At 37.5% G+C, this 18,145-nt stretch overlaps 1 protein-coding gene across 2 annotated transcripts in view; it reads left to right on the top strand.

Moving 5' to 3' along the window:
- The window catches only part of efemp1 (EGF containing fibulin extracellular matrix protein 1), a 132,821-nt gene extending 115,778 nt beyond the window's left edge, over positions 1-17,043 (top strand). For both annotated transcript variants that reach the window (XM_062058071.1, XM_062058072.1), the window contains exons 10-11: positions 4,654-4,846; positions 8,275-17,043. In XM_062058071.1, coding sequence (XP_061914055.1) covers positions 4,654-4,846; positions 8,275-8,436 — 355 coding nt within the window. In that variant the 3' untranslated portion in view covers positions 8,437-17,043. The remainder of the gene's footprint in view (positions 1-4,653; positions 4,847-8,274) is intronic.
- Positions 17,044-18,145: the final 1,102 nt, after the last annotated feature.

Raw genomic sequence — 18,145 nt, 5'->3', positions numbered from 1 at the left:
CACCAGTGACTGCATTTGATTGGTGAAACGCGGTCAAACATCTCCAGTGACTGCATTTGATTGGTGAAACGGAGTCAAACGTCACCAGTGACTGCATTTGATTGGTGAAACGGAGTCAAACGTCACCAGTGACTGCATTTGATTGGTGAAACGGAGTCAAACGTCACCAGTGACTGCATTTGATTGGTGAAACGGAGTCAAACGTCACCAGTGACTGCATTTGATTGGTGAAACGGAGTCAAACGTCACCAGTGACTGCATTTGATTGGTGAAACGGAGTCAAACGTCTCCAGTGACTGCATTTGATCGGTGAAACGGAGTCAGACGTCACCAGTGACTGCATTTGATCGGTGAAACGGAGTCAAACGTCACCAGTGACTGCATTTGATTGGTGAAACGCGGTCAAACGTCACCAGTGACTGCATTTGATCGGTGAAACCGAGTCAAACGTCACCAGTGACTGCATTTGATTGGTGAAACGGAGTCAAACGTCTCCAGTGACTGCATTTGATCGGTGAAACGGAGTCAGACGTCACCAGTGACTGCATTTGATCGGTGAAACGGAGTCAAACGTCACCAGTGACTGCATTTGATTGGTGAAACGGAGTCAAACGTCACCAGTGACTGCATTTGATTGGTGAAACGGAGTCAGACGTCACCAGTGACTGCATTTGATTGGTGAAACGGAGTCAAACGCCTCCAGTGACTGCATTTGATTGGTGAAACGGAGTCAAACGTCACCAGTGACTGCATTTGATCGGTGAAACGGAGTCAAACGTCACCAGTGACTGCATTTGATCGGTGAAACGGGGTCAAACGTCACCAGTGACTGCATTTGATTGGTGAAACGGAGTCAAACGTCACCAGTGACTGCATTTGATCGGTGAAACGGGGTCAAACGTCACCAGTGACTGCATTTTATTGGTGAAACGGAGTCAAACGTCACCAGTGACTGCATTTGATTGGTGAAACGTGGTCAAACGTCACCAGTGACTGCATTTGATCGGTGAAACGGAGTCAGACATCACCAGTGACTGCATTTGATCGGTGAAACGGAGTCAGACGTCACCAGTGACTGCATTTGATCGGTGAAACGGAGTCAGACATCACCAGTGACTGCATTTGATCGGTGAAACGGAGTCAGACGTCTCCAGTGACTGCATTTGATTGGTGAAACGGACTCAGACGTCTCCAGTGACTGCATTTGATTGGTGAAACGGAGTCAAACGTCACCAGTGACTGCATTTGATTGGTGAAACGGAGTCAAACGTCTCCAGTGACTGCATTTGATTGGTGAAACGGGGTCAAACGTCACCAGTGACTGCATTTGATTGGTGAAACGGAGTCAGACGTCTCCAGTGACTGCATTTGATTGGTGAAACGGAGTCAAACGTCACCAGTGACTGCATTTGATTGGTGAAACGGAGTCAAACGTCACCAGTGACTGCATTTGATTGGTGAAACGGGGTCAAACGTCACCAGTGACTGCATTTGATTGGTGAAACGGAGTCAGACGTCACCAGTGACTGCATTTGATTGGTGAAACGGAGTCAAACGTCACCAGTGACTGCATTTGATTGGTGAAACGGAGTCAAACGTCACCAGTGACTGCATTTGATTGGTGAAACGTGGTCAAACGTCACCAGTGACTGCATTTGATCGGTGAAACGGAGTCAGACATCACCAGTGACTGCATTTGATCGGTGAAACGGAGTCAGACGTCACCAGTGACTGCATTTGATCGGTGAAACGGAGTCAGACATCACCAGTGACTGCATTTGATCGGTGAAACGGAGTCAGACGTCTCCAGTGACTGCATTTGATTGGTGAAACGGACTCAGACGTCTCCAGTGACTGCATTTGATTGGTGAAACGGAGTCAAACGTCACCAGTGACTGCATTTGATTGGTGAAACGGAGTCAAACGTCACCAGTGACTGCATTTGATTGGTGAAACGGAGTCAGACGTCTCCAGTGACTGCATTTGATTGGTGAAACGGAGTCAAACGTCACCAGTGACTGCATTTGATTGGTGAAACGGAGTCAAACGTCACCAGTGACTGCATTTGATTGGTGAAACGGGGTCAAACGTCACCAGTGACTGCATTTGATTGGTGAAACGGAGTTAGACGTCTCCAGTGACTGCATTTGATTGGTGAAACGGAGTCAGACGTCTCCAGTGACTGCATTTGATTGGTGAAACGGAGTCAAACGTCACCAGTGACTGCATTTGATTGGTGAAACGGAGTCAAACGTCACAAGTGACTGCATTTGATTGGTGAAACTGAGTCAAACGCCACCAGTGACTGCATTTGATTGGTGAAACGGGGTCAAACGTCACCAGTGACTGCATTTGATTGGTGAAACGGAGTCAAACGTCACCAGTGACTGCATTTGATTGGTGAAACGGAGTCAAACGCCACCAGTGACTGCATTTGATTGGTGAAACGGAGTCAAACGTCACCAGTGACTGTATTTGATTGGTGAAACGGAGTCAGACCTCACCAGTGACTGCATTTGATTGGTGAAACGCGGTCAAACATCTCCAGTGACTGCATTTGATTGGTGAAACGGAGTCAAACGTCACCAGTGACTGCATTTGATTGGTGAAACGGAGTCAAACGTCACCAGTGACTGCATTTGATTGGTGAAACGGAGTCAAACGTCACCAGTGACTGCATTTGATTGGTGAAACGGAGTCAAACGTCACCAGTGACTGCATTTGATTGGTGAAACGGAGTCAAACGTCACCAGTGACTGCATTTGATTGGTGAAACGGAGTCAAACGTCTCCAGTGACTGCATTTGATCGGTGAAACGGAGTCAGACGTCACCAGTGACTGCATTTGATCGGTGAAACGGAGTCAAACGTCACCAGTGACTGCATTTGATTGGTGAAACGCGGTCAAACGTCACCAGTGACTGCATTTGATCGGTGAAACCGAGTCAAACGTCACCAGTGACTGCATTTGATTGGTGAAACGGAGTCAAACGTCTCCAGTGACTGCATTTGATCGGTGAAACGGAGTCAGACGTCACCAGTGACTGCATTTGATCGGTGAAACGGAGTCAAACGTCACCAGTGACTGCATTTGATTGGTGAAACGGAGTCAAACGTCACCAGTGACTGCATTTGATTGGTGAAACGGAGTCAGACGTCACCAGTGACTGCATTTGATTGGTGAAACGGAGTCAAACGCCTCCAGTGACTGCATTTGATTGGTGAAACGGAGTCAAACGTCACCAGTGACTGCATTTGATCGGTGAAACGGAGTCAAACGTCACCAGTGACTGCATTTGATCGGTGAAACGGGGTCAAACGTCACCAGTGACTGCATTTGATTGGTGAAACGGAGTCAAACGTCACCAGTGACTGCATTTGATCGGTGAAACGGGGTCAAACGTCACCAGTGACTGCATTTTATTGGTGAAACGGAGTCAAACGTCACCAGTGACTGCATTTGATTGGTGAAACGTGGTCAAACGTCACCAGTGACTGCATTTGATCGGTGAAACGGAGTCAGACATCACCAGTGACTGCATTTGATCGGTGAAACGGAGTCAGACGTCACCAGTGACTGCATTTGATCGGTGAAACGGAGTCAGACATCACCAGTGACTGCATTTGATCGGTGAAACGGAGTCAGACGTCTCCAGTGACTGCATTTGATTGGTGAAACGGACTCAGACGTCTCCAGTGACTGCATTTGATTGGTGAAACGGAGTCAAACGTCACCAGTGACTGCATTTGATTGGTGAAACGGAGTCAAACGTCTCCAGTGACTGCATTTGATTGGTGAAACGGGGTCAAACGTCACCAGTGACTGCATTTGATTGGTGAAACGGAGTCAGACGTCTCCAGTGACTGCATTTGATTGGTGAAACGGAGTCAAACGTCACCAGTGACTGCATTTGATTGGTGAAACGGAGTCAAACGTCACCAGTGACTGCATTTGATTGGTGAAACGGGGTCAAACGTCACCAGTGACTGCATTTGATTGGTGAAACGGAGTTAGACGTCTCCAGTGACTGCATTTGATTGGTGAAACGGAGTCAGACGTCTCCAGTGACTGCATTTGATTGGTGAAACGGAGTCAAACGTCACCAGTGACTGCATTTGATTGGTGAAACGGAGTCAAACGTCACCAGTGACTGCATTTGATTGGTGAAACTGAGTCAAACGCCACCATTGACTGCATTTGATTGGTGAAACGGGGTCAAACGTCACCAGTGACTGCATTTGATTGGTGAAACGGAGTCAAACGTCACCAGTGACTGCATTTGATTGGTGAAACGGAGTCAAACGTCACCAGTGACTGCATTTGATTGGTGAAACGGAGTCAAACGCCACCAGTGACTGCATTTGATTGGTGAAACGGAGTCAAACGTCACCAGTGACTGCATTTGATTGGTGAAATGGAATGTAGATAAATGGAGTGGAGCAAAAGTAGCGTTTCTTCTCTATAAATATACTCAAGTAAAAGTAAAAGTATGTTGCATTAAAACTACTCTTAGAAGTACAATTTATCCCAAAAGTTACTCAAGTAGATGTAACGGAGTAAATGTAGCGTGTTGCTACCCACCTCTGCAAAACACCAATTATTTGTTTAGCGCAGCTGTTGTAACAGAGTCGCGTGGTTGTCGTGCGTTTGCAGCCGCTGCGTCTGCCGCTCCCAGACGGAGTGCCACAGTCTCCCGCCGTCCATCGTCTACAAGTACATGAGCATCCAGGCGGAGCGCCCCGTGCCTGCTGACATCTTCCAGATTCAAGCCACCAATATCTACGCCAACACCCACAACACCTTCCGGATCAAAGCTGGGAACGAGGCAGGAGACTTCTTTCTGCGGGTAAGAGCGTTTTTTTGTACAAAAAAAGCACAAGAAAACTGGTTTTGGTCTTGATGTCGTGAAAATAAGAAATACCCAACCCAGACTTTTTCCGTCGAGGGCCGTGGCACACTGAAAAATGGCATGTGTTGGCCATTATGATTTAAAGGGGAATCATTAACAACCCCTATGTAAGACAAGAACAATTATGTTTCCTTTTTTTGCACTTTTTTATGCATTCTAACTCGTAAATAAACATTAGCAAGAAAGTATACAAAAACCTCCATCAAGTTTTATATGGTTAAATGCACGATGCGCACCCTGAACTCCATTGTAAAAATTAGGTTTTTTTTACATTTGTTGTTTGTTCTATTTTATTTTATGCTTAAATCTATTATGTTTTTATTGGTTAAGTTTGTAGTAGTGTTACCTTGATTTCGGCTATGGTGTTTTATATACATTTTATATGCATGCTATAAGTATACATGTAAGAATACAGGCACATTCATAATAATAAGTAAGACAAGAACACATATGTTACATTTTTATGCACTGTTTTATGCATTCTAACTCGTAAATAAACAATAGCAAAAGTCATCAATCAATGGAGCCAATGGAAGGCACTCTAGAACAGTGGTTCTCAAATGGGGGTACGCGTACCCCTGGGGGTACTTGAAGGTATGCCAAGGGGTACGTGAGATTTTTTTTAAATGTCTGTCAAAAAGAACTGTGAAAAGAAATGCAACAATGCAATATTCAGTGTTGACAGCTAGATATTTTGTGGACATGTTCCATGAATATTGATGTTAAAGATTTATTTTTATGTGAAGAAATGTCTAGAATTAAGTTCATGAATCCAGATGGATCTCTATTACAATCCCCAAAGAAGGAACTTTAAGTTGATGATTACTTGTATGTGTAGAAATCTTTATATATAATTGAATCACTTGTTTATTTTTCAACAACTTTTTAGTTATTTTTATATCTTTTTTTCCAAATAGTTCAAGAAAGACCACAACAAATGAGCAATATTTTGCACTGTTATACAATTTAATAAATCAGAAACTGATGACATAGTGCTGTATTTTACTTCTTTATCTCTTTTTTTCAACCAAAAATGTTTTGCTCTGATTAGGGGGTACTTGAATTAAAAAAATGTTCACAGGGGGTACATCACTGAAAAAAGGTTGAGAACCACTGCTCTAGAAAGTATACAAAAACCTCCATCAAGTTTTATATGGTTAAATGCACGATGCGCACCCTGAACTCCATTGTAAAAATGTGTGTTTCTACATTTGTTGTTTGTTGTAATTTATTTTATGATTAAATCTACTATGTTCTTATTGCTTAAGTGTGTAGTAATGTTACCTAGATTTCTGCTATTGTGTTTTATGTACATTGTTGTATACATTTTATATATATGCTATAAGTATACATGTAAGTATACAGGCACATTCATAATAATAAGTAAGACAAGAACACATATGTTTCTTTTTTATGCGCTGTTTTATGCATTCTAACTCGTAAATAAACAATAGCAAAAGTCATCAATAAATGGAGCCAATGGAAGGCACTCTAGAAAGTATAAAAAAACCTCCATCAAGTTTTATATGGTTAAATGCACGATGCGCACCCTGAACTCCATTGTAAAAATGTGTTTTTTTACATTTGTTATTTGTTCTATTTTATTTTGTGCTTAAATCTACTATGTTCTTATTGGTTAAGTTTGTAGTAATTTTACCTTGATTTTGGCTGCGGTGTTTTATATACATTTTTATATACATTTTATATGCATGCTATAAGTATACATGTAAGTATACAGACACATTCATAATAATATTTAATATTTTGCTCATTTTAAGCATTTGGCGGCGCATTGGTTTCACAGATGCATCAAGAACAAAACTGATTACTACTTACTGCAGACTTCATGAGAGACAACCGACATAAAAAAAAAGAAATCACTTACTGTACAATGTCTGCTCTCACTGGGATGCCGACTGATGGGATGTTTATATCTTCCGAATTAGATTAAAATGTTAGGTGCTAATGGGTGAGCGTCTTTTCGTGTCTTTCTCGCTGGCTGACTGTCAAAGTTGACCAATTTATTGGTTTTTGGCAGCATCCTTATACCACAGTGGTGTCAAACTCATTTTGATTTAAAGGGGAATCATTAACAAACCCTCTGTAAGACAAGAACACATTTATTAATTTTTTTATGCACTGTTTTATGCATTCTAACTCGTAAATAAACAATAGCAAAAGTCATCAATCAATGGAGCGGAGCCAATGGAAGGCACTCCAGAAAGTATCCAAAAACCTTTTATATGGTTAAATGTACGATGCGCACCCTGAACTCCATTGTAAAAATTTGGGTTTTTTTACATTTGTTGTTTGTTCTATTTTATTTTATGCTTAAATCTATTATGTTTTTATGGGTTAAGTTTGTAGTAGTGTTACCTTGATTTCGGCTATGGTGTTTTATATACATTTTATATGCATGCTATAAGCATACATGTAAGTATACAGGCACATTCATAATAATAAGTAAGACTTCTTTTTTATGCACTGTTTTATGCATTCTAACTCGTAAATAAACAATAGCAAAAGTCATCAATCAATGGAGCCAATGGAAGGCACTCTAGAGAGTATACAAAAACCGCCATCAAGTTTTATATGGTTAAATGCACGATGCGCACCCTGAACTCCATTGTAAAAATGTGTGTTTCTACATTTGTTGTTTGTTGTAATTTATTTTATGCTTAAATCTACTATGTTCTTATTGGTTAAGTTTGTAGTAATGTTACCTTGATTTCTGCTATTGTGTTTTATATACATGCTATAAGTATGCATGTAAGTATACAGACACATTCATAATAATATTTAATATTTTGCTCATTTTAAGCATATGGCGGCGCGTTGGTTTCACAGATGCATCACAACATCCGCTTGTTCCTTCAAGAACAACACTGATTACTACAAACGTACTTACTGCTGACTTCATGAGAGACAACCGACATAAAAAAAAGAAATCACATACTGTACAATGTCTGCTCTCATTGGGATGCAGACTGATGGGATGTTTATAGCTTCCAAATTAGATGAAAAAGTTGGGCGCAAACGAGCGTCTTTTCGTGTCTTTCTCGCTGGCTGGCTGTCAAGGTTGACCAACTTCTTGGTTTTTGGCAACATCCTTCTACCACAGTGGTGTCAAACTCATTATGATTTAAAGGGGAATCATTAACAACCCCTATATAAGACAAGAACACTTATGTTTCTTTTATTGGCACTTTTTTATGCATGCTAACTCGTAAATAAACAATAGCGAAAGTCATCTAGAAAGTATCCAAATACCTCCATCAAGTTTTATATGGTTAAATGCACGATGCGCACCCTGAACTCCATTGTAAAAATGTGTGTTTGTGCTAACCGCTGGTATTTCCTCGCAGCGTTCCAGCAACGTGAGCGCCATGCTGGTGCTCACCAAGCCTCTGCCAGGCCCCCGGGAGTACGTGGTGGACTTGGAGATGATCACGCAGCACCTGACCATGAATTATCGCTCCAGCTCCCTGCTCAGGCTCACCGTCATCGTCGGGGCGTACGCCTTCTGAGCGCCGCGGCGACGACGGCGAGAGTAGCGCAGCCAATGTCTGTTTCCGCCTAGCGTACTGTACGTTTCCTTTAGGCTACATTATAGCGCTTATAATGGGAGAGGCTGTCGGCGGCACAACACTTACAGTGAGCTCCTCTTTTTCTGCATGATGACGATGATGATGACGATGATGATGATTCGGGTGAAGTCGAAAGAGAGCGCTTAACCATTTTTACAAGAAAAAAAACGACTTCAGAGTCGAGAATTTTGTTCAAATTACGGAAACATACAGTACAGGCCAAAAGATTGGACACACCTTCTCCTCATTCAATGCCTTTTCTTTATTTTCATGACTATTTACATTGTAGATTGTCACTGAAGGCATCAAAAACAGCAACAAAAAAGGTGAAATAGCTGTTTTGTATTATAGTTTCTTCAAAATAGCCACCCTTTGTTCTGATTACTGCTTTGCACACTCTTGGCATTCTCTCGATGAGCGCCAAGCACACCTGTGAAGTGAAAACCATGTCAGGTGACTACCTCTTGAAGCTCATCGAGAGAATGCTAAGAGTGTGCGAAAAAGTAATCAGAGCAAAGGGTGGCTATTTTGAAGAAACTAAATATTTAATTTTTTTACTGTTGTGGTGATACAAAATATTTACACATTTTAGATAATAAAGTATACAAATGTAGGGTTATCTTGTACATTAAATGCATTTTTGAAATAATTATTAAGGTAGGTTTTCCAAAAAATATTTAATTTTTTATCGTTGTGGTGATAAGAAAATTTAGATAATAAAGTATAAAAATGTACAATTTACTGAAAATGTCCTGTAAATTAAATATGTTTTTTAAATGATACTGATATTATTATTCAGGTGGGTTTTCAAAAATTATTTAATTTGTTATTATTGTGCTGATAAAAAAAAAAAAAAAAAATTATAGAGTTTACTGAAAATAGCTTGCAAAATAAATCTGTTTTTAATTATTGTCGTTCTCATTTAGGTTGGTTTTACAAAAAGTATTTAATTTATTATTGTTGTGGTGATAAAAATGATACAATATTTTAAATATTAAAAATGGTCCCTAGTGTGTGAATGTGAGTGTGAATGTTGTCTGTCTATCTCTGTTGGCCCTGGGATGAGGTGGCGACTTGTCCAGGGTGTACCCCGCCTTCCGCCTGTGTGCAGCTGGGATCGGCTCTAGCAACCCCCGCGACCCCGAAAGGGACAAGCGGTAGAAAATGGATGGATGGATGTATAGAATATAAAACATGTTTTCAGTTATTTCACCTTTTTTTTGTTAAGTACATAACTCCACATGTGTTCATGCATTGTTGTGATGCCTTCAGGGACAATCTACAATGTAAACAGTCATGAAAATAAAGAAAACGCATTGAATGAGAAGGTGTGTCCAAACGTTTGGACTGCAAGTACGAATGTGCTAATCGGATCAGATCCAGATTCAACCGGGTTTGATATGAAAACTTTTGCCCTGAGAAGCCACAGAGAAAAGCATCTAAATATGTTAAGTGATCATTTCCATTGCGAATGAAAATGACTTTGAAAAGTGCAAACAGAATCAGTGTTGCATTCTGATTATAATTTTTTTTAACTAGGATCCAATCCGGATTAAACCTGATTTAATATTAAGTGCTTCTGATACTTCGTAATTCTCTAAAATTTTGGTCACTTCCAATTAGAATTGACATCGATATACAGCAGTGTAAGTAGATTCAATTTGAATTGCTTTCTTATTTGCCCCCAAGATTAGATCTGGATTTGATTTAGTTTGTTTACATAGCGTTCAAGACTGCATTGCCATCGAAATGTTAGAACTGACAGAGGGATACGCACCTAAAATGTGAAGTGAAGTGTTACATTGTAATTATAAAAAGTGTAACTAGGATCCAATCCGGATTATACCTGTTAAAGCTTCTGATCCTTCATAAATCTCTAAGATTTTGCTCACTTCCAATAAGAATTGATATCGATATACAGTAATGTAAGTAGAGTAAATTTGAATTGCTTTTTAATTTGCCACCAGGATTAGATTTGGATTTGATTTAGTTTGTTTACATAGCGTTCAAGACTGCATTGCAATTTAGTTTCAAGTCTTTTTAGAATTGACAGAGGGATACGCACCTAAAATGTGAAGTGAAAATTTGCATTGTGTTTATAAAAAGTGTAACAAGGATCCAATCCAGATTAAACCTGGTTTATATTAAAGCTTCTGATTCTTCACAAGTCTCTAAGATTTTGCTCACTTCCAATAAGAATTGTAATTGATATACAGTAGTGTAAGTGTAGGTGTAGATTTCTAATTTGCCACCAGGATTGGATCTGGATTTGGTTTAGTTTGTTTACATAGCGTTCAAGACTGCATTCCCATCTACAATTAGTTTCAAGTCTTTTTAGAATTGAAAGAGGGATACGCACCTAAAATTGAAGTGAAGTGTTGCATTCTAATTATAAAAAGTGTAACAAGGATCCAATCCAGATTAAACCTGGTTTTGAATTAAAGTTTTGGATCTTCCATAAATCTCTAAAATTGTGCCCAATTCCACTAAGAATTAATACATATATACAGTAATGTAAATAGAGAAAATTTGAATTGCTTTTTAATTTGCAACCAGGATTAGATCTGGATTTGATTTAGTTTGTTTACATAGCGTTCAAGACTGCATTGCAACTTAGTTTCAAGTATTTTTAGAATTGACAGAGGGATACGCAACTTAAATGTGAAGTGTTGCATTCTGATTATAAAAAGTGTAACTAGGATCCAATCCGGATGAAACCTGGTTTGATATTAAAGCTTCTGATCCTTCACATGTCTCTAAGATTTTGCTCACTTCCAATAAGAATTGTAATCGATATACAGTAGTGTAAGTAGATTTCATTTAAATTGCTTTCTAATTTGCCTCCAGGATTGGATCTGGATTTGATTTAGTTTGTTTACATAGCGTGCAAGACTGCATTGCCATCTAAACTTAGTTTCAAGTCTTTTTAGAATTGACAAAGGGAAACGCACTTAAAATGTGAAGTGAGGTGTTACATTATGATTATAAAAAGTGTAACAAGGATCCAATCCGGATCAAACCTGGTTTAATATTAAAGCTTCTGATCTCTAAAATTTTGCTCACTTCCAATAAGAATTTATATAGATAAACAGTAGTTTAAGTAGATTCAAATTGAAATGCTTTCATATTTGCCACCAGGATTGGACCTGGATTTGACTTTGTCTGTTTACACCGCGTTCAAGACTGCTTTGCCATCTCAAAGCGTCCGATCTTTCCTAAACATTTAACAGTTTGCTCAATTCCATTAATAATGGACGTAGATAAACTATATGTTCATGTTAAATAGAATTACTGTACATTTTATGCGCTAGACTGCTTAAACATCTACCGGTAATCTTATTCAAAGTGGATCAAATTTAACGAAATAATTATTTAGATCTGAATTTGATATAGCTTGTTTACATAGCGTTCAAGACTGCATTGCAACTTAGTTTCAAGTCTTTTTAGAATTGACAGAGGGATATGCACCTAAAATGTGAAGTGTTGCATTCTGATGATAAAAAGTGTAACTAGGATCCAATCCGGATTAAACCTGGTTTGATATTAAAGCTTCTGATCCTTCATAAATCACTAAGATTTTGCTCACTTCCAATAAGAATTTTAATCGATATACAGTAGTGTAAGTAGATTGAATTTAAATTGCTTTCTAATTTGCCACCAGATTGGATCTGGATTTGGTTTAGTTTGTTTACATAGTGTTCAAGACTGCATTGCTATCTACAATTAGTTTCAAGTGTTTTTAGAATTGACAGAGGAATACGCACCTACAAAATGTTACATTCTAAATATAAAAAGTGTAACAAGGATCCAATCCAGATTAAACCTGGTTTAGAATTAAAGTTTTGGATCCTCCATAAATCTCTAAAATTCTGCCCAATTCCACTAAGAATTGATACATATATACAGTAATGTAAATAGAGTAAATTTGAATTGCTTTTTAATTTGCAACCAGGATTAGATCTGGATTTAATTTAGTTTGTTTACATAGCGTTCAAGACTGCATTGCAACTTAGTTTCAAGTCTTTTTAGAATTGACAGAGGGATACGCTCCTAAAATGTGAAGTGTTGCATTCTGATTATAAAAAGTGTAACTAGGATCCAATCCGGATTAAACCTGGTTTGATATTAAAGCTTCTGATCCTTCACAAGGCACTAAGATTTTGCTCACTTCCAATACTAATTGATATAGACATACAGTAGTGTAAGTAGATTCCATTTGAATTGCTTTCCTATTTCATATCAGGATTGGATCCGGATTTGACTTTGTCTGTTTACACCGCGTTCAAGACTTCTTTGCCATCTCAAAGCGTCCGATCTTTCCTAAACATTTAACAGTTTGCTCAATTCCATTAATAATGGACGTAGATAAACTATATGTTCATGTTAAATAGAATTACTGTACATTTTATGCGCTAGACTGCTTAAACATCTACCGGTGATCTTATTCAAAGTGGATCAAATTTAACGGAATAATTATTTAGATCTGGATTTTATTTAGCTTGTTTACATAGCGTTCAAGACTGCATTGCAACTTAGTTTCAAGTTTTTTTACAATTGACAGAGGGATACGCACCTAAAATGTGAAGTGTTGCATTCTGATTATAAAAAGTGTAACTAGGATCCAATCCGGATTAAACCTGGTTTGATATTAAAGCTTCCAATCCTTCGCAAGTCACTAAGATTTTGCTCACTTCCAATAAGAATTGATATAGACATACAGTAGTGTAAGTAGATTCAATTGGAATTGCTTTCCTATTTCATATCAGTATCGGATCTGGATTTGACTTTGTCTGTTTACACCGCGTTCAAGACTGCTTTGCCATCTCAAAGCGTCCGATCTTTCCTAAACATTTAACAGTTTGCTCAATTCCATTAATAATGGACGTAGATAAACTATATGTTCATGTTAAATAGAATTACTGTACATTTTATGCGCTAGACTGCTTAAACATCTACCGGTGATCTTATTCAAAGTGGATCAAATTTAACGGAATAATTATTTAGATCTGGATTTTATTTAGCTTGTTTACATAGCGTTCAAGACTGCATTGCAACTTAGTTTCAAGTCTTTTTAGAATTGACAGAGGGATACGCACCTAAAATGTGAAGTGTCGCATTCTGATTATAAAAAGTGTAACTAGGATCCAATCCGGATTAAACCTGGTTTGATATTAAAGCTTCTGATCCTTCACAAGGCACTAAGATTTTGCTCACTTCCAATACTAATTTATATAGACATACAGTAGTGTAAGCAGATTCCATTTGAATTGCTTTCCTATTTCATATCAGGATTGGATCCGGATTTGACTTTGTCTGTTTACACCGCGTTCAAGACTTCTTTGCCATCTCAAAGCGTCCGATCATTCCTAAACATTTAACAGTTTGCTCAATTCCATTAAAAATGGACGTAGATAAACTATATGTTCATGTTAAATAGAATTACTGTACATTTTATGCGCTAGACTGCTTAAACATCTACCGGTGATCTTATTCAAAGTGGATCAAATTTAACGGAATAATTATTTAGATCTGGATTTTATTTAGCTTGTTTACATAGCGTTCAAGACGGCATTGCAACTTAGTTTCAAGTCTTTTTAGAATTGACAGAGGGATACGCACCTAAAATGTGAAGTGTCGCATTCTGATTATAAAAAGTGTAACTAGGATCCAATCCGGATTAAACCTGGTTTGATATTAAAGCTTCCGATCCTTCACAAGTCACTAAGATTTTGCTCACTTCCAATAAGAATTGATATAGACATACAGTAGTGTAATTAGATTCAATTGGAATTGCTTTCCTATTTCATATCAGGATCGGATCCGGATTTGACTTTGTCTGTTTACACCGCATTCAAGACTTCTTTGCCATCTCAAAGCGTCCGATCTTTCCTAAACATTTAACAGTTTGCTCAATTCCATTAATAATGGACGTAGGTAAACTATATGTTCATGTTAAATAGAATTACTGTACATTCTATGCGCTAGACTGCTTAAACATCTACCGGTGATCTTATTCAAAGTGGATCAAATTTAACGGAATAATTATTTAGATCTGGATTTAATTTAGTTTGTTTACATAGCGTTCAAGACTGCATTGCAACTTAATTTCAAGTCTTTTTAGAATTGACAGAGGGATGCGCTCCTAAAATGTGAAGTGTTGCATTCTGATTATAAAAAGTGTAACTAGGATCTAATCCGGATTAAACCTGGTTTGATATTGAAGCTTCTGATCCTTCATAAATCACTAAGATTTTGCTCACTTCCAATAAGAATTGTAATCGATATACAGTAGTGTAAGTAGATTGAATTTAAATTGCTTTGTAATTTGCCACCAGATTGGATCTGGATTTGGTTTAGTTTGTTTACATAGTGTTCAGGACTGCATTGCTATCTACAATTAGTTTCAAGTCTTTTTAGAATTGACAGAGGAATACGCACCTACAATGTGTTACATTCTGATTATAAAAAGTGTAACAAGGATCCAATCCAGATTAAACCTGGTTTAGAATTAAAGTTTTGGATCCTCCATAAATCTCTAAAATTCTGCCCAATTCCACTAAGAATTGATACATATATACAGTAATGTAAATAGAGTAAATTTGAATTGCTTTTTAATTTGCCACCAGGATTAGATCTGGATTTACTTTAGTTTGTTTACATAGCGTTCAAGACTGCATTGCAACTTAGTTTCAAATCTTTTTAGAATTGACAGAGGGATACGCTCCTAAAATGTGAAGTGTCGCATTCTGATTATAAAAAGTGTAACTAGGATCCAATCCGGATTAAACCTGGTTTGATATTAAAGCTTCTGATCCTTCACAAGGCACTAAGATTTTGCTCACTTCCAATACTAATTGATATAGACATACAGTAGTGTAAGTAGATTCCATTTGAATTGCTTTCCTATTTCATATCAGGATTGGATCCGGATTTGACTTTGTCTGTTTACACCGCGTTCAAAACTTCTTTGCCATCTCAAAGCGTCCGATCTTTCCTAAACATTTAACAGTTTGCTTAATTCCATTAATAATGGACGTAGATAAACTATATGTTCATGTTAAATAGAATTACTGTACATTTTATGCGCTAGACTGCTTAAACATCTACCGGTGATCTTATTCAAAGTGGATCAAATTTAACGGAATAATTATTTAGATCTGGATTTTATTTAGCTTGTTTACATAGCGTTCAAGACTGCATTGCAACTTAGTTTCAAGTCTTTTTAGAATTGACAGAGGGATATACTCCTAAAATGTGAAGTGTTGCATTCTGATTATAAAAAGTGTAACTAGGATCCAATCCGGATTAAACTAGGTTTGATATTAAAGCTTCCGATCCTTCGCAAGTCACTAAGATTTTGCTCACTTCCAATTAGAATTGATATAGACATACAGTAGTGTAAGTAGATTCAATTGGAATTGCTTTCCTATTTCATATCAGTATCGGATCTGGATTTGACTTTGTCTGTTTACACCGCGTTCAAAACTTCTTTGCCATCTCAAAGCGTCCGATCTTTCCTAAACATTTAACAGTTTGCTCAATTCCATTAATAATGGACGTATATAAACTATATGTTCATGTTAAATAGAATTACTGTACATTTTATGTGCTAAACTGCTTAAACATCTTATTCAAAGTGGATCAAATTTAACGGAATCATTATTTTATGTCGCTAATCATCCGTGTCTATTTTGTTGCCAATGCAAGCAAAGCATTGAGGCTACTTTCAGATGAAAACTTGTGATGACAATTGTCAAAAGAGTTATCATCATCATCATCATTTGTGTACCGTTGTGCTCATGAGCAACAATTTCCCAGAAAACTTCTGTGTGTGTGTGTGTGTGTGTGTGTGTGTGTATGTGTGTGTGTGTGTGTGTGTGTGTGTGTGTGTGTGTGTGTGTGTGTGTGTGTGTGTGTGTGTGTGTGTGTGTGTGTGTGTGTTAGGTGGGTAAGAGTGGCCTCAAAAAGGTGCTTTTAATGTGGTGGAGCTGTTTTTAGCACATTTCACTGATGCACTCTTAATAGGCCGGCCGGGCGAGCCAATAACAGCCAACCCGGAGAAGCACGCACAGGAAATTTGGACTTTGGTAACACAACCTGTTCTGGAACAAGACCGCCTTTTGGGCCTCACGGTGAAGGAGTCACACTGGCACCATTGCCGGCGTTGCGTGATGGCGGTAATTACAGCGCCGCGGCCCCAACGCGGATTCATTAGTGCAAATATCAGCCCACCCTCTCTGTTTGTTTGTCAGAGTGTAACTACTAACATCTTCTAAACTTTTATTTGACTTGCTTTAATGTGTTCAGCAGCCAATTGTGCCTTAGGGAGAGCGCCAGAACAAAATCCCAACAAATAACAGCACTAATCCAATCATTCACGCTTTCAATATATTGTTTATACGTATCATTTTTGTCTCTTTTATATTTAAGATATATTTTTAATGTGTATCTTGTATCAAATTTTTGTACCCCGAAGAGTGTGTGTGTGTGTGTGTATTTGTGTGTGTGTGTGGGGCAGGGGTTACATTGTGGAATAAAGTATGAATTGCAAAACAAAGCAAAGAAATTAGACATGTTGAGTGTTTTTTACACACCATGTTAATATCAAGCATCGTTTAAAAGCTAAAACACACTTATTACTGACTGTTGCTTTAATACAGGAGCACAACATCTTACTATATGACATAGTATCAGAGAGGTGATGTATAAATTGGGAATAGACAAAAATTTAGGGGCCGGGGATTTAAAAAATAATTAACAATTTCCACTATTCATCAGTAATAATGGCAACGTCAGGTCCTTTAAGTCAGAGTTTCCGCGAGCGCCTTCTAGGGGGCCACCAAAAAATATCTGTTTCTCAGCTGTGGTTCGATGGGCCGCAGCGGTACTCAGTTGTAATACACTTTTCCACCACTTGTGGCAGTAATGACAGTATCAAACAAGCAGAAGAAGTCTGGAGCGCTAAAGTCATAGAGAAGTTTCTGAAGTGCAAAAATTATGACCTAAATGGCAAAGCTGTGTTATAATTTGCACTTAAATTTTAATGACAGTTTAGTTAAGAAACATATATATATATATATATATATATATATATATATATATATATATATATATATATATATATATATATATATATATATATGTTAAGTGCAAAAATTATGACTAAAGTGGCAAAGCTGTGTCATCATTTGCACTTAAATTTGAAGGACTGTTTAGTTAAGAAACATATGTATATATAAATATATGTATATGTATATATATATATATATATATATATATATATATATATATATATATATATATATATATATATATATATATATATATAACATCTATATATGTATATAAATAACATCTATATATGTATATAGGCTCCAGCGACCCCGCAAACCCGAAAGGGACAAGCAGTAGAAAATGGATGGATGGATATATGTGTATATATATATATATATATATATATATATATATATATATATATACATATATATATATATATATATATATATATATATATATATATATATATATATATATATATATATATATATATATATATATATATATATATATATATATATATATATGTCTTAATTAGATTATCCAAAAAAAATAGTGCTCAATACCGTGGTAGAGCACAATATATGTATGT

The sequence above is a fragment of the Entelurus aequoreus genome, linkage group LG09 (assembly GCF_033978785.1).
Source record: "Entelurus aequoreus isolate RoL-2023_Sb linkage group LG09, RoL_Eaeq_v1.1, whole genome shotgun sequence".
In the NCBI taxonomy this organism is placed as follows: Eukaryota; Metazoa; Chordata; class Actinopteri; order Syngnathiformes; family Syngnathidae; genus Entelurus; species Entelurus aequoreus.
This window is presented reverse-complemented; position numbering and strand designations above follow the sequence as displayed.